This window comes from Rana temporaria, chromosome 5, assembly GCF_905171775.1.
Source record: "Rana temporaria chromosome 5, aRanTem1.1, whole genome shotgun sequence".
Classification (NCBI taxonomy): domain Eukaryota; kingdom Metazoa; phylum Chordata; class Amphibia; order Anura; family Ranidae; genus Rana; species Rana temporaria.
The window spans coordinates 170280747-170301248 of record NC_053493.1 but is presented as its reverse complement, the minus strand read 5'-3'; the positions used below and the strand labels follow the sequence as shown (position 1 = coordinate 170301248).

Genomic DNA, 20502 nt, shown 5'->3' with positions numbered 1-20502 from the left:
AAACGCAAGCCAGAAGGGTTTTTTTTTCCTGCTTTTATACGTTGAGCTCAAAATATGCCTGTAAACGTCCTAATGTGCATGGATAACATTGAGCTGCTTCTACAGGCAGAACACAAAACTCCTGTAGAAGCAGCGATTTTTAAGCCAGTGTGTATGGAGCCATAGAGTTTAAAACACATCAATAAATGAGTAGGCTTAATTAATATGGAAAATAAAAAGGAATGTGTTGGAGATGCTGTGAATAATAGCAGCCAATCATAGTTCACATTTTATTTGCTTACAAAGTCAAAACAGTGAAACTGCTATTTGGTTGCTTGGTGTTCCCTCTGTTTTTCAAATTGCCTGCTGCCTGTAAATGAGATATTTGCTAACCATATTTGCTAGCAATGGAACAGAGAAATTGTTTCACTGCTATATTTACATAACTGTGTGAAATCAATCCGCACAATCAAAAATGATTTGATTGTGCGGATTGATTTCACACAGTTATGTAAATAACAATTATTGCGACAGTGAATAAAAAATAGTAGCTGTTATCACTATATATAAATAATTATATATATGTAAATTTATAATCCAAAGAATCAATTGCATAAATTCTCAGATTCTTCCATGTATCTGCCTATACAATTCTAAAACAATGTTACATTAGTTGCCTAGAGGAGGAACAGCAATGGTTCATAATGATATGGAATAAGAATGTACAATTGTTTTTTATTAGATGGAAATTGTATGGCTATCCAAGTTTAAGGAAAACCCATATTATTAGAATGTGACCCAGAGTAGTTTTGCTTTTTTTAAGTATTTATCTATGGGTTTTTTTCTTGACTTAGGGAGTTTGACAGCTTTGATTTACCAACATTCCATTACACCTCTGGCATTGCCTTGTAAATTACTCATCCCAGACAAAGGTATGCGTGTTAAATCTACTTTTACAGCACATTTGTGTTTCGTTTTTATGTTATAATCTTTCTCAAATTTTTACCACATGAAATGTTCCATGTAAAGAGTAACAGATTTTATAGGGATCTCTGTAAAAATAAGTATATCTACCTAAGCTTAAAGCGTTTGTTACCCCCAACACCTCATATTCCTAATATGTGCCTGCTGTACCATGTACTTGTATGAGATAGTATTCTTTTTACTTGATATTGCTTTCTTTATGTGAAATCCCTGGTATTCCTGCCAGTCCCTCTGCTTTCCTGTTAAAACCCCACTAAGCAAGTGAGCTCTGTGTGCTCTCCTCCCAATAATCCGACTTGTCCTGACACACCTCCCCTGCAAAGCCATTTACTGGCAAACGCAGTATGCTGCCGCTTCTCCCCACCCAAGCTTCTATTTAGCTGAGAACAGAGGGGATGTGATCACTAATACAAGAAATAAAAAAAAATGTGTTTATAATGTTTTATATATCTATACACAGATGTTTTGCCTTTCATTTCTATTTTTAACTGAATGGGTTGTTTTACAATCACTTTAACCACTTGCCGAATTGCTCACGCCGATATACGTTGGCAGAATGGCACGGACAGGTATATCAACGTACCTGTACATCGCCTTTAAGACTGGACACTGATCACAGCGCCCTGTAATTAGGAGCAGTGATTAGTGTCATGACACGCGTAGCCTAGCCCCCCTACAGTTGGAACACATCCCTAGGACACACTTAACCCCTTCAGCACAACCTTCTGGTTAACCCCTTGACTGCCGGTCACATTTACACAGTAATAAGTGCATATTTATAGCACTGATCGCTATGTGAATGGTCCCAAAATAGCGCCAAAAGTGTCCGATGTGTCCGCCATAATGTCGCAGTCACATTAAAAAAAATCGCTGATCGCCGCCATTACTTGTAAAAAAGAAAATATTAATAAAAATGCCATAAAACGATTCCCTATTTTGTAGACACTATAACTTTTGCGCCAATCAATACACGCTTATTGCGTTTTTTTTTACCAAAAATATGTAGAAGAAAAGAATCGGCCTAAACTGAGGAAAAATAATATTTTTTTATATTTTTTGGGGATATTTATTATAGCAAAAAGTTAAAAATATAGATTTATTTTTTTCAAAATTGTCGCTCTTTTTTTGTTTATAGCGCAAAAAATTAAAACCCCAGAGGTGATAAAAAAACACCAAAAGAAAACTATTTGTGGACAAAAAAGGACGTCAATTTTGTTTGAGAGCCACGTCGTACGACCGCGAAATTGTCAGTTAACCTCTTCAGCCCCCGGACCATTTTGCTGGTCAATGACCGGGTCACTTTTTGCGATTCGGCACTGCGTCGCTTTAACTGACAATTGCGTGGTCGTGCGACGTGGCTCCCAAACAAAATTGACGTATTTTTTTACCCACAAATAGAGCTTTCTTTTGGTGGTATTTGATAACCTCTGCGGTTTTTATTTTTTGCGCTATAAACAAAAATAGAGCGACAATTTTGAAAAATTCTTTTTACTTTTTGCTGTAATAAATATCCCCCAAAAATATATAAAACATTTTTTTTCCCTCAGTTTAGGTCGATACGTATTCTTCTACATATTTTTCGTAAAAAAAAAACGCAATAAGCGTTTATTGATTGGTTTGCGCAAAAGTTATAGCGTCTACAAAATAGGGGGTAGTTTTATGGCATTTTTTTTTTTTTTTTTTATTAGTAATGGTAGCGATCTGGGATTTTTATCGGTACTGCGACCTTATGGCGGACAATTCTGACACATTTTTGGGACCATTGCCATTTTTATAGTGATCAGTGCTATAAAAATGCATTGATTACTATAAAAATGTCACTGGCAGGGAAGAGGTTAACACTAAGGCGCGAGGAAGGGGTTAATTATGTTCCCTAGGTTTGTTCTAACTGAAGGGGGATGGGACTGACTAGGGGAAATGACAAATCGCTGTTCATACATTGTATGAACATGCGATCAGTCATTTCTCCCCCTGACAGGACCGGGAGCTGTGTGTTTACACACACAGCTCCTGTTTCTCACCCCTATTGGCTGAAATGCAAAATTACATAATATTTTGCATAAAACTGTGGCGGCTGGTCGGCTAGTGGTTAAAGCGACACAGTGCTGAATAGCAAAAAGTGCTCTGGTCTTTGGCCAGCCAAATAGTCCGGGGCTGAAGTGGTTAAGGGAGAAAATTGTATTTCTCCTTATTTGGCAGATAACTCATTCCCTGACAGGCAATAAAAGTGCAAACTCTAAAATTGGTGACACTTGCGCCCTGGTGGTGTAAAATTAATTAATTGATTGGGTCGCTGCTTTGAATACTATCCCCCTTGCGAGGGAACAGAGAAATGATATGAGTGACTAAACAGCGCTTTCCCCGCCACACCTTTTCCTATTATGATATAGGGATGTCTCTATACATGTGTCTGAACAGATACTTTATACAAGCCATTCATTGCTGCTTTAATCCGTTGATAAATAATATGTGAATAAACAAACAATTTTATAATTAAATAAATCTGTGTGCCAGTGAAAACAATTGCGTAAGTATAAATTGATTTGTGACTTAAACTAAATATAATATGATGCCATGTGCCAATACATCTGCAACCAAAGTCTGTTAAAGTGCTCTTGTGCTCCGTGCTCCAATGGTGAACATGCAGCAGCCTCTTGTGAGGCTATATGATTCCATACTTGCCAGATAAGGTGGACTTTGCCTTTTTTTAAATACATTTTTAAGAAGGACATTTTAATATTGTAAGACGCATATTTCTGAATAAAGTTTAAAGGATCTTACACCATGAGGAGTTCTCTCTTTTCAATTATAAGCCTGCATACCTTGGTCCAGGAGCGCTGACACAGCAGGCGAGTTAACCCAGTGGGAGCACCCAGTGCACACCATGGTGGGATAGGTCCCCACTCAGAGACTAAGGCGCCTTTCACACGGGTGGCTGTTTTGCCACAGATAAAAGCATGTTTATGTTTTGCTGGAATTCAAGACTCCAGGCACAGCGGTCAGCTGCATTTGTACAGTGCTTTTAGCTGCGGTTGCGTTTAGCCGCGGCACGATATTGAATGGGGATCCGACTTGGATCCCTGCCAATACCAAGCACTGTGTCTGGTATGAATCTTGAGGGGGAACTCCACGCCAAATTTCAAATAAAAAAACGGCATGGGTTTCCCCTACAGGAGCATACCAGGCCCTTGAGTCTGCTATGGATTTTAAGGGGAACACCGTACGTCGAAAAAACGGCGTGGGGTTCCCCCTAATTCCATACCAGACCCGTATCCGAGCAGCAGCCCGGCCGGTCAGGAAAGGGGGTGGGGACGAGTGAGCGCCCCCCCCTTCCTTAACCGTGCCAGGCCGCATGCTCTCAACATGGGGGGGTAGGTGCTTTGGGGCAGGGGGCACGCCCTGTGGTCCCCCCCACCCCAAAGCACCTGTTCCCATGTTGATGAGGACAGTGCCTCTTCCCGACAACCCTGGCCGTTGCTTGTCGGGTATGCGGGAGGGGAGCTTATCGGAATCTGGGAGCCCCCTTTAATAAGGGGGCCCCCAGATCCCAGCCCCCCACCACAGGTGAATGAGTATGGGGTGGGGGGGCGCTTTCTTCATTAGCTCTTTTACAGCGGCCCCCTTCCGGGCTTCTTCGACGTCTTCTGCAGGGGGGGGGTCCCGTTCTTCAACGCCATCTGGTTCTCTTCCGCCGGGGGGGGGCGCTTTCGTCTTTAGCTCTTTTACAGCGGCCCCCTCCCGGGCTTCTGCCTTCTGCCTCTCTTCTTCGATGTTGACACGTCGCTTCCTCCCGCTGTAATGCCGTGTGCGCGGCTCGCACCGATTTATATAGGCCTCTTATGACGTCACAGTCCCATCATGCTCCGTGCACCCGGAGCATGATGAGACTGTGACGTCATAAAAGGCCTATATAAATCGGTGCGAGCCGCGCACACGGCATTACAGCGGGAGGAAGCGACATGTCAACATCGAAGAAGGAAGGCAGAAGGCGACAGAAGCCCGGGAGGGGGCCGCTGTAAAGCTATCTTCATTAGCTGTAGAGCTAATGAAGAAAGCGTCCCCCCGCGGAGGAGAACCAGATGGCGGTAAAGAACTGGGCCCCCCCCCTCGTAAAAGAGCTAAAGAAGAGGGGGGGGCCCCGGAGCTGACTAATAAATTACTTTAAAAACCCTGTGTAGTGTGTTTTTTTACATTTTTTTTCCTGCCAGGTGAATGGGTAGGGGTACGATGTACCCCATACTCATCACCTAGGGTGGGGGGGGAAGGGATCTGGGGGCCCCCTTATTAAAGGGGGCTCCCAGATTCCGATAAGCTCCCCTCCCGCATACCCCGACAACCAACGGCCAGGGTTGTCGGAAAGAGGCCCTGTCCTCATCAACATGGGGACAGGTGCTTTGGGGTGGGGGGGGACCACAGGGCGTCCCCCCTGCCCCAAAGCACCTACCCTCCCATGTTGAGGGCATGCCGGTTTTTTATTTAAAAATTTGGCGTGGAGTTCCCCCTCAAGATTCATACCAAACACAGCTGACACAGTGCACTGCGATTACCTGCAGTTATGTGCTGATAGCTGCGGGATTTCGCAGCTGGACGCATTGAGATCTATTTTTTCTATCAGCACAAAACCGTGGGTAACAAAATCGCAGGTAACCGTAGTGTGTGAATGATGTCATAGGAAAGCATTGTGTGCTTCTAGCTGCGGTAAAAGCACCATTATATCCGGCCTAAGGCCCCTTTCACATGGATGGATAGAATGGGGCTTTTAGCTGCAGATTTTCTACCGCAGCTAAAAGCACACAATGCTTTCCTATGGCCCCATTCACACACAGCGTTTAGCTGCGATTTCGTTACTAGCGGTTTGGTGCGAATAGAAAAAATAGAATTTAATGCGTCCAGGAGCGATTTAGCGCAGCTATATGCACATATAGCAGCGTAAGAAAAAAAAAGAACAGGAAGCACATCATAATCAAAAAAATAAAAAGGGTTGCTATGGGAATGACTGCCGCACATAAACGTAGATAATCGCAATGTACAAATGCAGTTAATCGCAGGTCCTGGAGCCTTTAATTTCACAGAACATTTACATGCTTTTAACTGCGGCAAAACAGCCATCCGTGTGAAAAGCACCTTAAAGCGCATTTGACTCCCCTTACCATAAGGTAGAGGAGTCCATCTTATCCGGTGAGTGCGGAATCATATAGCCTCACAAGAGGCTGCTGCATATTCATAATTGTTTATTTATTCACACATTATTTATTTACCAATGGATTTAAGCAGCAAAATTCCTCCATAGCCACAAAGGATATAAATCCACATTGTGTGCACCACACACCCTTTGTAAACCCAGATACTACCTGGTAAAAGTCACAATGACATCATTACAGTGCTGCACATAACCTGTACAGTGAGCAGAGCTGTGGAAAGAGCCTAGCAGGTGTCACCCACTACAGGTTACCTGCAGAAAACTACAAAAGGGGGTGGCTACAAGACCAGTCACTCTGTACAAGGGGAGAGAGCAACAGTGACCGCAAGCTCCTGCACAGAGGCAAGGTTTTATACTGGATTACTGCACAGATCTGAAAGAAATACACAAAGTACACCAACATTCAAGGAATAATATACATACCTTTTGTATGTAGACATTATTTGCTTATACGGGAATTCAGCATCAAGTAAGGCCGCGTACACACGATCAGTCCATCCGATGAGAACGGTTCGAAGGACCGTTCTCATCGGTTAACCGATGAAGCTGACTGATGTGCCTACACACCATCAGTTAAATAACTGATCGTGTCAGAACACGGTGACGTAAAACACAACAACGTGCTGAAAAAAAACAAAGTTCAATGCTTCCAAGTATGCATCGACTTGATTCTGAGCATGCGCGGGTTTTTAACCAATGCTTTTGCATACTAACGATCGGTTTTGACCTATCGGTTAGGCGTCTATCGGTTCAATTTTAAAGCAAGTTCTAATTTTTTTGACCGAAGGGGCCCACACGCGATCGGTTTTGACCGATCATGTGTATGTGGCCCAACACGCACAATTGTGTACAGAAATACAGAGGCGTTTAAAGCGGGGGTTCACCCAAAAAAAAATGTTTTAACATGAGATTCAGCCGAGTTGTCAGAATGACAATCGGCTGTTTTTTTTTTTATTTCAGTGCCGTATTTTCACCGCCGCTTCCGGGTATGTAATCTGCAGGACTGGGCGTTCCTAATTGATTGACATCCTTCCGACCGGCACATACAGCGCGTCACGAGTTGCCGAAAGAAGCCGGACTGCGAGTCGGCTCTATACGGCGCCTGCGCACCGGCGTTCGGCTTCTTTCGGCAACTCGTGACGCGCTGTATGCGCTGGTCGGAAGGATGTCAATCAATTAGGAACGCCCAGTCCCGCAGATTACATACCCGGAAGCGGCGGTGAAAATACGGTATGTACGGCAATGAAATAAAAAAAAAAACAGCCGATTGTCATTCTGACAACTCGGCTGAATGTCATGTTAAAAAAAAAAATTTGGGGTGAACCCTCGCTTTAAGTAAGAAAGAGGCTTAATTGCAATACTCCTTTCCTGACTTTTTTTAAAACCATCTTGAGATGTATACATATTTCGTCTACTAGCATGGGGCTGAAAGAGTTTTTGTTATTAAAGCACCATGAGGTATTTTTTTGTGGTTCTGTTTTTAATTATTTTTATTTAAGCACTCACGAGCAAAGCCCTCCTAATATATGTGTTAAAATAAATCCGCCAAGTATATTTAAAAACACCAGTGACAGCAAAAGTATTTGGTATTGGACTAGGTATGGTTGAAGGTGATCAGTGGACAGCTGCCTCTACTAATTGCTTCCACCTAAGTGGAGCAAGAAAGTGTTGAGAAGAAAAAGAAAAGTAGAGCTGGCGCTGGTCCTACGGAGACAAATGCTCCATAAAAGAGGCTCCTAGTGTAAGGTGCAGTGTGCAAAATATACACTAAGTGCTATACGATCCAAAGTGCCAAGTGCCTATGTAAACTACTAGAATGATTCCACAGTATTTATCATAAATGCAGCTATGAAAATAAATAAACAAAATTACATAAAATATATATCACAGTGTTGTGCAAATTAAAGTGCTATTGTGCATTATGTAAACACTGCTAGGTAAAGAAAATGTGCAAAACGTGAAATTCCTGTACCATTAGGGTACCTATGTTAACCCTTTAAGAGATGTGCTGAAAAAAATATAATGTCCTTATTGGAAGTAAACAAACAAATCCAATTGCCAAGTGCTGAGTGATTCTAAAAGTGCTTCGTGCTCTTGTTGTATGCTGTGATCACTGCAATCCGTGCTCTTATACAACCCACACTCACCAACTTTTTCACCCCTTCTTAGGGTCTGGTGCCTTCACAGTATAGGCCACTGTGTAGCCCTCTGGCTGTTACGCGTCCCCCTGCGCTGATGATGTTAGTCCAGTAATAGCCCATACATAGGAGAGAAAGGAGCCCCAGATAGTGTAGTATCGTTTTATACTTTATTTAAATAAACAAAAAATGGGTACTCATATGTAGACAAAAACAGTATGGCCCCTTTCACATGTGTGGACCGTATGTCCGCTTTTTCATCTATCCGTTTGCGGATGAAAAAGGGACATACATTGGTCCCTATGTGATTGCGGGTGTCAGCGGATAAACATCCGCTGACACCCGTAATCACCCGCCTCCGCGAAGATCAGATTTTGCGGACGAAAGAAAATCCTATTTTTTCTTCCGTCTGCGGATCGGATGGGATGAACACGGACACACGGTCCGTGTTCATCCGATCCCCCCATAGGGCAGAGCGGAGAAAAGACAGGGCGGTTCCTGCACAGTGTGCGGGGACCGCCCTGTCAGCCGCCGGCTCAGCGGGGATATGCGGAGCGATCCCACACTGATCCGCCCTGTGTGAAAGGGCCCTATGGCATATAATGCTGACAAAAGTCTGATGCCTGGAAACGCTACGAACGTCACATCGTTTCCAGGCATCAGACTTTTGTCCGCATTAAATGCCATACTGTTTTTGTCTACATGTGAGTACCCATTTTTCGTTTATTTAAATAAAGTATAAAACGATACTACACTATCTGGGGCTCCTTTCTCTCCTATGTATGGGTTATTACATCAGCGCCGGGGGACGCGTAACGGCCAGAGGGCTACACAGTGGCCTATACTGTGATGGCACCAGACCCTAAGAAGGGGTGAAAAAGTTGGTAAGTACGGGGTGTATAAGAGCACGGATTGCAGTGATCACGGCATACAACAAGAGCACAAAGCACTTTTAGAATCACTCAGCACTTGGCAATTGGATTTGTTTACTTCCAATAAGGACATTATATTTTTTTCAGCACATCTCAAAGGGTTAACATAGGTACCCTAATGGTACAGGAATTTCACGTTTTGCACATTTTCTTTACCTAGCAGTGTTTACATAATGCACAATAGCACTTTCGTTGGCACAGCACTGTAATATATATTTTATGTAATTTTTTTATTTATTTTCATAGCTGCATTTATGATATATACTGTGGAATCATTCTAGTAGTTTACATAGGCACTTGGCACTTTGGATCGTTTAGCACTTTGTGTATATTTTGCACCTTACACTAGGAGCATCTTTTATGAAGCATTTGTCTCCGTAGGACCAGAGCCAACTCTACTTTCTTTTTCTTCTCAAAGCCCTCCTAATGCCCTGTACACACGATCGGTTCGTCTGATGAGAAAGAACCGATGGATTTTTTCATCAGATATCCGATGAAGCTGACTTTCATCAGTCTTGCCTACACACCATCGGTTAAAAATTAGATTGTTTCCAACGCGGTGACGTAAAAATCAACGACGTGCAGAGAAAAATGAAGTTCAATGATTCCGAGAATGCGTCGACTTGATTCTGAGCATGCGTGGATTTTTGACCAATGGATTTCCCCACAGACGATGGTTTTTTTTCTATCGTTTTTTTTAACCATACGAAAAAGGTAAAACCGGTTCTATTTTTTTTCACCGATGGGGAAAAAAACTAATGGGGCCCACACACGATCGGTTCGTCCGATGAAAGCGGTCCATCGGTCCGTTTTCATCAGACAAACTGATTGTGTGTACAGGGCATTACCCTCTCGTCCTGCATGGCATTGTAAATTGTACTTTATTTTGTAAAGTTCTGTGCAAACTCTTGGCACTATATAAATCCTGCATAATAATAATATGTAGCTGAAGTGAGACTGCTGGTAATAAAGTGTATTCATACTGATGAACAAAGCTTGTCTAGGATTTAAGCTGTGGTTGAATGACATGTTTCAACCTGTGATGTACCTGTAAGTACACTTGTGAATAAAGTTCAATTGTATAGCTGAAACCCCTGAGCTATGCAAGGTATGTAAACAGAAGAGTCCTTAAAATGAATACAGCAAGCTGCATGTAACGTCAAGTTATTAAAATGAACCAAGCAAGGTTCCCACTGTATACTTCAGATATACTTAGTTTAATCCTGGCATAAACCTGGATGATTCTAACAGAGCATATAATAAAAAAGTTGTTACCTTCAGTGAAAACCATGTCAAAACGATATAGAATCTACGATAGTAGGTCAAGAAATGTAGATGGCTAAATTAACATACATGTCTTCACATGTCCTTTTTAACCCTTTCAGGTTCAGGAGTAAGCAAAACCTTCATGACCTGACTAGGTCATGTTTTAAAATCACGGTCTGCTCTGGTTTATACAATAACTTTCTAACCACGGTTCATATCCTACGCACATATGAGGCCATATTTTTTTTTTTTTTATGCCCAGAATAGATTTTATATCATAAAAAAATGCAGTTTTGGTAATGCATAAAATTTCATATAATTAATACTTTTACAATTTATGTTTACTAAATTATTTTCTCCTATTCATCCTGGGTATGGGGGCTCCAAATGCTTGTCGGTTTGGATACATACATTAGCTATGTTCAAGAAACGGGTGCTTATATTTAACATTTCTAGATATTAGACATTTTAAGTGTAATGGTTGTAACTTGTAAGTCACCAACTAGTCTGGGAAAACCTAATGAACAGCAGAACCATTTTGAATAGGTTAAATGAGTGGTGGTTGCAAAAAAAGTTGCCATTACTTGATTGGTAACCATTCAGATTGGTTACTGACCAAGCCTTCAGGGCAAACTACACACTCCCTTCTTGAGATTAAATTGATTACCAGAGAGTTCTGCAACTGGATATGCAGTCCTTTCTGCAAAAATTAACAGGCAGAGAGAATGTTAAATTACTTTGCAGGGTTGTGAGGGGTTAAGGCTATTCTGTTGCTGGCACAAGCAAAATAATGTGCAAAGAAAAAATGTTTGCACGCTTGGAAAGTAGCTGCAGGTGAAAAAATCTTGGGCATACAACACTATTCCCCAGAGTTGAATGCCCGGTCACCTGCTGCACACTGGTTCTGCCCACTAACTGCTATGTAACTATTAGATGCAGTAGAAGTTGTTGTTAGATTTATTGAAATAGGAACGTGTAGCAAAGTATATGAGCCCATGGTTTTCGAGTACCAACCCAATGTTTAGAATATCAGAGATTTTATTAATGTTTGCAATTGTCAACAGGTGACCATTTCTAATGCTAATAAGGTGTGATGAGGTAATTTGGGCCATTGACCTTGCAAAAACAGTGTTTTTCAATGGACAACTGGATTTTTTTACTCTGTTTATTAAAGTTCATAAAACAAATTGTGGCTATGTCAGTGTCTGTTTTTTTTTTTTTTTTTTTTTTTTTCAACATGTTTAGGACCATACAACTTTTCTTTTAAAGGTTTGTCTTTATTCTAGGATAGTAATATAGATATTTTATATATATATATATATATATATATATATATATATATATATATATATATAAAAATGTGTTTATATATATATATATACTCTATGGCCCGGATTCACAGACATAGCGTATCTCTTTTACCCGACGCAACGCAGAGAGGCAAGCATGGAATTCACAAAGCAAATGCTCCCAACGTTGCGCCGGCGCAACGTAAATTCGTAGGCGTAAGCCGGCCTAATTCAAAGTAGGTGGAAGTGGGCGTGAGCCATTTAAATGAAGCGGGACCCCATGCAAATGATGGGCCGAACGAACGGTGCATGCGCCGTCCTGTGGATGCAACCCAGTGCGCATGCTCAGAATCACGTCGGAAATACTCCCGGCGTATCTCACTCATTTGCATATTCGAATCGTAAATCAATGGGAGCGCCACGTGCGGCCAGCGTAAATATGTGCCTACGATACGACGGTGTAGGAAAGTTATCTCGGTCGTAGGAAGCCTATTTTCAGGCGTATCTAGTTCTGTGGGCACGGCGCACAGATACGACGGCGCATAGATAGACTTACGCGGCCTATATATATTGAATGTGCTTCTTCATTCACTGTGTGTGTTTTAAACTATATTTACAGTTCTAAATTTTATCAATGGTCAGTTTTTATAACTAAATTTTGTTTTTCAGATCCTTTGGAAGAGATTGCTGAGACAGTCCCTCAGACTGCTGCCAATTCTGCTGCAGAATTACTCAAACAGGGAGCAGGTTGGTGGTGTGGATTTTAATCATATCTATGACATGATGTCAAAAACATTATTTTTGCAACATGATATGTTTTTGTGTGGTTATAGTATGTGAACTTTTGTTTTCAGTAACTGTGTACCCACACATTTCCTGGGCAGCAGTAACTGCTAATAAATATTTCTGTTGACCACAAATTATAGTTCATTCAAAACAACTCTGCCCCTCAACTCAGGGATGTTGGTAGGCTTCTTTGCATAGACTACTCAGTTCAGGTCCTTACTCAACAATTGTGTAGCATTAAATAATATTTTCAGGCACAGTATGGTACATTACATTGCATTATGTCGGTATGTATATACCGAACATGGCTGATGTTAGTGGAAATCACTGAGGTACATACCAATAATTCAGCGACCTTTACTTGCTTCTGGGTCCCATGCTGAGTGGCTTGCCTGATACATTGTGAATACAGGAGGTTGGCTGCTAAGCACTGGCGCCAATCAGGGAATACTTTGCATTTTCTGAATGAATGCAAATCATTCACCGTTTGTGGAGAAGCAGGGCAATGATATGTTTGGAACAAACGCCTTGCATTTATTGAGAAAATGCAAAGCATTTTCTGAATGGCGCCCTTGCCGAACGGCCAGCGTTGTGTGTTCACAATGAAGGAGAGCCGCTGCTCTATGCTGAACTCAGTTATTACAATTACAGAAATCACCTTTGATATTTTGGTACATTGTAATCCTATCCCCTATTAAACCGGGATTATAATTCTCATAGCTGAGGCTCTCCCAGGGGAGCCCCTCCGTATGTGTGATTTGGACTTTTTTTTTTTTTTGCACCAAAGTACATAACTTTATGTTTCTCAGTATTGAATCTCATCTGCCATGTGGCTGCCCAACCCCCTATTTTGTCAAGGGCTTCCTGTTCACAAACTTTAAAGCATTATGGCATAACTAATCTATGAGGGACAAAGTAAAAGTAGGGTTAATGAAAGAATAAAGAAAGAATAGCTATGGCTAAAATATCTTACTGGGAATAATGAGCAATGTGACATCTCCCAATTTTTTTACTCATTACTATGCTACTGAAATGTGTCAAGACTCTGACTCGACTCGACTCTGACTCGAGTAATATAAAAATAATATTCCCTTTGTCCAATAAAATGGAAATGATCACATAGATTTTCCAGTAGATTTGCCTTTTGCTTTAGTAGAGGGACAGTCTATGAGATCATATTATGAATCTATTAATACTGTGCATATATCTTGTTATATATGCAAGGAACCATATGTTTCAACCATAAATGTGAGGTCTTCAATTTTCTCTTTTCGTCCATGGACGGACACCGCTTCCTTAAATCTTGACTTGTGGGTTATGTTCCTGTTCTATAGGAGAGGACTAGGCAGAACATGTTGGATATTTAAATACATGTTACTTTAAACAGAGTTGAACAGCCCCGCCCAGGGGGCGGTCCCTCCAGACATAACCCTCCGCCCTGCAGTCAGCAGCTCAGTTTTTTTCTGCCTAGTAGAGGAGAAGGACGTGGCTCCTTTTGGTCCTGGAGAATTTTTTTATTATTTTATTTATTTATATGATTTTATTTTTAAGAATCTTCTATCAACTGCCGGCTGGGTGAAAGGCTGGATAATATAGATCCTTGTTGTCCCCCCAGTCTTTTTTTGGTAGCGCCGGCGCCATTTTTTCTGTGGCCTGTGCTTATCATTGAATTTCGCATTGGTGGCCATTTTGCCGTGGCCGCGCTGTGACGCAGGACGGCATTGCGGGGCGGCCATTTTCTTGTGGAGGACCTTCTTTCTCAAGGTCCCATACTTCATCCTGCTTTACAGTCGCTGCCTTTAACGGCATGGCTATTGAAAGCCAGGTACTAAGGGACTGCAGTCTGTCGGATTTGGTCATCTCAACCATGCTGAGGGCGTGAAAAGTCATCTTCTCGGAAGATCTACCATTGCACTTGAAAAGCCTACATCTCTATGTGCAAGGAGATGGAGTGGCGTCCACAGGCATATTCGATTTCCAGGGTCCTGCTGTTTTTGCAGCCAGGAGTGGATCAGAAACTTGCCTTAAGCACCATTAAGGGACAGGTTTCAGCCTCTTTCAACGGCCCATTCACTAGTGGGTACAGGGGGTTCGACATGCAATTCCCCCAATTAGACCGCCGCTTCCTCCATGGGATTTGAATCTGGTGCTCTCGGCTCATCAGGAGCCTCCTTTTGAGAACAACAGAGAAATTCCTCTCTTGACACTATCTCAGAAAGTGGCTTTTCTAGTGGCCATTACATCTGTCAGACAAGTTTCTCAGTTGGCGGCCTTGTCTTGCAGGTCACCTTACTTGGTACTTCATAAGGATAAGGCATTGCTACGCCCGCAGCCTTCTTTTCTTCCGAAGGAGGTTTCAGCTTTTCACCTAAATGAGGACATTGTACTTCCTTCTTTGTGTCCTCGGCTGTCGCATCCCAAAGAGGCTGCGTTACATACCTTAGACGTGGTACGTGCCTTGCGGGTGTACCTGTCTGCTACGGCTCCATTCCTGAGGTCTGACTCACTGTTTGTGTCAGTGTCTGGTCCACAAAAGGGCCCGGTGGTCTCGTTGGTCACCATTTCTCTGTGGATTATCATTAAGGCTTACGCCCTTAAGGGGCGGGCGCCTCCCTTTACTGTTACGGCGCATTCGACCAGGGCTATTGGTGCCTCCTGGGCTTTCCGACATCAAGCGTCTGGCTCACAGGTGTTTTAAGCGGCGACTTGGTCGTCCGTTCACACATTTTCCAAATTTTTCAAGGTTGATATGAGTGCATCTTCAGATGCTTCCTTCAGCCGCAAGGTTTTGCAGGCGGCTGTTTAAAGTTGCAACTCCTCCGTTGAGGAACTCTGTTTGGGGTGAAGTTAGTTTTTGATTGCTGTTCCCACCCCTCTTTTTTTGACACTGCTTAGGGACGTCCCACAAGTCAAGATTTAAGGAAGCTGTGTCCGTCCATGGACAAAAAGAGAAAATGGGATTTTTTGTACTCACCGTAAAATCCTTTTGTCTGTCGCTCTGTCGTCTATGGACAGACACAGCACCCACCCCTCCTTTTTAAGTTTGTACTGCTTTTTACGAACTGAGCTGCTGACTGCAGGGCCGAGGGTTATGTCTGGAGGGACCGCCCCCTGGGCGGGGCTGTTTAACTCTGTTTAAAGTAACATGTATTTAAATATCTAACATGTTCTGCCTAGTCCTCTCCTATAGAACAGGAACATAACCCACAAGTCAAGGTTTAAGGAAGCTGTGTTCCTTTACACCAGGGATCCTCAATCTACAGCCCTACAGCTGTTGTAGAACTACACATCCCATGAGTCATTGTAACACACTGACATTCACAGACATGACTAGGCATGATGGGAATTGTAGTTCCTGAACAACTGGAGGGCCATAGTTTGAAGACCCATGCTTTAGACCCTGCAACCAAATTGATTTGTATTTGCAAAAAAAGGAGCTACCCCCAAATTCACTTCAGAATGCATTCAATGGAAACAATTTAGATTTTTTTTATTTATTTTTGTTTTTGTCTCTAGTTTCTACTTTTTTGGCTTTTTTTCTGAATCCAGTATTTTTTCCTGGTATTTCACCTTTAAAGGGTTAAACTGTATCTGAAGGATAAACCTTTTAAAATTGTGGATTGCATGGTTAACGGGTTAGAACCTCTGTCAGGGTTTTGTTTTGCCGTTTATGCCCCCACAAGTGAGATTCATCCTCTTTATTTGTTCTGATTTGGTCACGGTGACCAAATGTGATGTGAAATCCAACTTTTTGAGTTGTTCCCAGATCAGGAATAGAGGGGAAATATTCCAAGCAGGACATCTGTTCTGAGGAGGGACTTGCATCACTTTGGATAGATTTCAATGGTTTTAATCTTTTCCTACTCTATCCAAAATGAAAATGACTTTCATTGCGCTAATATACAGTATATAATAAGGCTTAAAAATATGCAGTTCTGGTATCTTGTTTGTACATTTAGGCTTTGTTCATATCTGTGCATGCGTGTTTATTGTAGGTGCACTGTAGTGCTATTAATTTTTTAATGGCACACCAATTCAGGCACATGTATTTCAGCCACAACGCATGTTAACTTATTGCCATGGCTTGTGGTACTCTGTGTTTTAAAAAAAAAAAAAAAAGTACATAAGTTGAGAAGACACAATTCCATCTAGAAAAACCAACAGAAAAAAAAAAAAAACATTGAACAAACAGGAACAATCCAAATACAGAATCCTATACCCACAATAGATCCTTCCTGATTACACCACACCCCCCCCCCACCCCAATTGTATATTCCCTGGTTCAACAATCTCTAGTGTTATTACTTATGTTTAATGTCCAGTTATGTTTTGTGCATTTACAAATGCATCCAGCTATTTTAAAACAATCTACTGAGCTGGCCAGAACTAATTCTTAAGGAAGTCTATTCTACATTTTCACAGCTCGTACTGTAAAGAAGTATTTCTGTATGTGGCGGCTTAATCGGTTTTCCTCCAGACGTAAAAAGTGCCCCTTGTCCTTTGTGATGACTTTAAAATGCATAATTCTATACCAAGGTCCATATGTGAACTACTTTTGTATTTAAGCATGGTGATCATATAACCTCTTCGCAAGAGAGAATAAATTCAATTCAGTTTATCTTTCCTCGTAGCTAAGCGCCTCTATGGCTCTTATTAGTTTGGTTGCCCTTCTTCACATTTTCACCAGTTGCCGGTATCCTTTTTGAGAACTGGTGCCTCAAAACTGAACTACATATTCCAGATGAGGTCTTACCAAAAATCTCTTTTTTTTTTGCACTTCTTTGGCACAATTTCTGTACATTTACTTGAATGGGCTGCCCCAACACAACTCACATCAAAACATGTTGCGTCACTAGGATTTGAACCTAGCTCTATAAACTACAATTGTGTTGTGGTTAATGTTATGGTTAATTTTCTGATTTAATTTATCATTGCAGCATGTAATGTTTGGTATCTGAATTCAGTGGAAATGGAGTCCCTTACAGGGTATCAAGCAGTGCAGAAAGCTCTCAGCATAACCCAAAATCAGGATCCACCTCCCGTGTCCACTGTGGTGCATTTCAAGGTGTCTGCTCAAGGAATCACTCTAACAGACAATCAACGGAAGTAAGAACATTAAACCCTCGTTTTTATGATAACCATGAACTTATGTTATTTGCTTCCTTTTGATCTGTTAATTATACTCTTGGAAATGTTTTAAATCTGATTGATAAGTCCAACTAAAAAAAAACAGTCGATCTAGGTTATTGTGCAAGCTCACAGCTGTAGCAGACATCTTGGGCTTATATATTAATTAGACTAAGTCCAAGACAATGAGTATCGCCCCGCAAGAAGGATCTTGTTTCCATAGATCATCAGCAAATTATAGACATTTTACACCTCGGAAGGTCCACTAGTAAAAAACCTTTGGATCTTCATAGGTTGTGGGAAAAATGGGCAATTAACTATGCCAATCAAAGTAAGGTATGGGGAAGCTCCAACAAGCCCAACTCAATTTCAAATTTATGCTAACCAATAATTTACCATATTTGGGAACTCACCACAAGCCTACCTATGATGCCTTATATAAGGCCAACTAGCCCCCTCTTCTTAAAGAGCTATCTTGTTTGCTGACAGTGACCCATGTTTGGATGTAGTCGACCGTGCCCTAATTCCTTTATAAAAACTCACTTTAACAGCGAGAGACAGGTCCCTGATCATGGACCCAACAATACCCAAAATGTATTTTTATCTCAATGTATATGGGAGTGGTATATTGTTGGGTCCATGATCAGGGGTCTGTCTCTCGCTGGTAGCAAAATTAGTATTCATAAAGGAATTGGGGTACGATTGGCTCCCGCATCATTGGATGGTTGCTCTGCTATTAATCTATCCAATCAGGACCTGAGACACCGGCTGATGTGCTCGATCTCGGTGCTGGAAAGACTGGGTTCATGTGAGTAAAAGGTGGGGTCTGGGGGTGTACTGCACTATAGAAGGTTTTTTACCTTAATGTGCATAGAATGCATGAAAAAACAATGGTTTACATTGTGTTTGTCTATTGTTGTGACTTGGATGAGGATCAGATCACATTTTATGTTCACCTAGCTGGGAAAGAGGTAGCACATTGCAATGCCAAATAAAATATAGTTTGTCAAATTATCTTATATCCCAGTACTGTTGTTCCTAAATTAAACATGCATGTTTCATTGACCACCGAGTATACACATAATAATATGCAGCTAAAATAATATACCCTAAAACGAAAGTATTTTTTTCCCCTACTTTCTCTACTAGACTCTTCTTTCGAAGACATTATCCAGTTAATACTGTAATATTCTGTGCCCTCGATCCACAGGACAGAAAGTAAGAAACATTTATGTCACTAAGAAGCTAATATTGAATATCCATCCAAAGTTTGCATCTAATTTTTGTTTTTCCATTTAGATGGAAAAGAGATGGGCTTTCTGCAAAGTAAGTATTTGTATTGAATTAGATTTACTGTTTTAGTGATAATGCGGTTTGTGCAGATAGAATGTTTAAATAAAATTGTCTAAACATTGTTTAAATATATTTAAAAAAAGCAGGTCAAGTATAAGGTACACTTCAGTAAAAATAATCCTTTTAATGTGTACAGGGGAGAGCTAATACTAAACATACCAAGCTCTTTGCTGTCTTTCACAAAAAAAAACCTGCCATCAAAGAAACACAGTCCTAAGCAATTTCTCACTGTTGCTATTCAAGTTGGATTCTGCTTTTTTGTGTGTGGTTAATACAGGAAGCAAAATTAGATCTTGCACAGGACAAACATCTGGAAGTATACTCCCAGTGAGCCTTATGTGAAAAAGGAAAAGAAAGGTGCATGGCCTCTTGCATGAATAATTGAAACAAAGAGTTTATTGTAATACTACGTATTTGTACATATATGTAAGAACACTTCCTGTATCAAGGTAACACGGACAGACTGCGCAGTAGCTCACGCCCACTCCACCAGGAATCTATAAGCACAACATGGCTGTAGCCTGGTAGGAGACAGCACACAGCCACAGTGCAGGGAAGTCGTTCAGCATAACCTAACAAGAACGTGGATACACATCCATATACCTCCAGCTGCAATACCGGAACCAACCACCTGGGTTTTAAGACCAACAGCAATCAATAGACGGCCTTACATCTACACACCATCCCTACGGTACTGAGAGTGCTGAGATGTGGAAAGATACCCCTTACAGTGAAAGAGAATTCGCCCGCAACACTATGCCACCTATGTAGTGGTACACTACCCATCCAACTTCCTTTATATCTACTTTTATACATGTAAACACAGACTAAATTTGGCCCTCTAAGGCTCTGATGAAGAGGCTAACCCTCGAAACGCATTAGCCAACTATTTGAGTACCCCTTGTGGGGACAACAGCATATAGTAATCTACTAAATGTTTAACCACTTGACGACCAGTCACCACATTTTTACTGTGGCAGAATGGCTCGGCGAAACAGCGTTATGTTATGTTGCTTCGCCCTGTGGCCGCTAGGGGCACACGCGCGCCGCCGGAGGCATGCGCCCGCTGCTCGCCCCTGGAGCTGATGCAAGATCCCATGGGCTGGGGGTTCATGGTCGGAGTTCTGAGGAAGATGGGCCTGAAATAAAGGATGATGGGATGGGTGATGGCATTGTATGCAAACCCCAGAGCAAGGGTAAAGGTAAATGGGAGATTATCAGACTACTTTGAGATATGGAATGCGACTAGGCACCCTGTCCCTACTGTTATTTGCTCTGGTGTTGGAGCCATTTTTATGTACAATCAGGGGAAATAGGAAGATCAAGGGGATAGAAATTGGATCTACGGAACATAAGATATCAGCGTACGCAGATGATTTATTACTGTACCTTTCCTCACCTCAGGAATCCATGATGGAATTAATGAGGGAGATAGAGAAATTTGGTCT

At 41.6% G+C, this 20502-nt stretch overlaps 1 protein-coding gene across 2 annotated transcripts in view; it reads left to right on the top strand.

Moving 5' to 3' along the window:
• Positions 1-20502, top strand: part of TNS3 (tensin 3) — a 395327-nt gene that overhangs the window by 366585 nt on the left and 8240 nt on the right. For both annotated transcript variants that reach the window (XM_040353375.1, XM_040353376.1), the window contains 5 exons: positions 834-911; positions 12458-12535; positions 17512-17680; positions 18851-18919; positions 19001-19027. In XM_040353375.1, coding sequence (XP_040209309.1) covers positions 834-911; positions 12458-12535; positions 17512-17680; positions 18851-18919; positions 19001-19027 — 421 coding nt within the window. The remainder of the gene's footprint in view (positions 1-833; positions 912-12457; positions 12536-17511; positions 17681-18850; positions 18920-19000; positions 19028-20502) is intronic.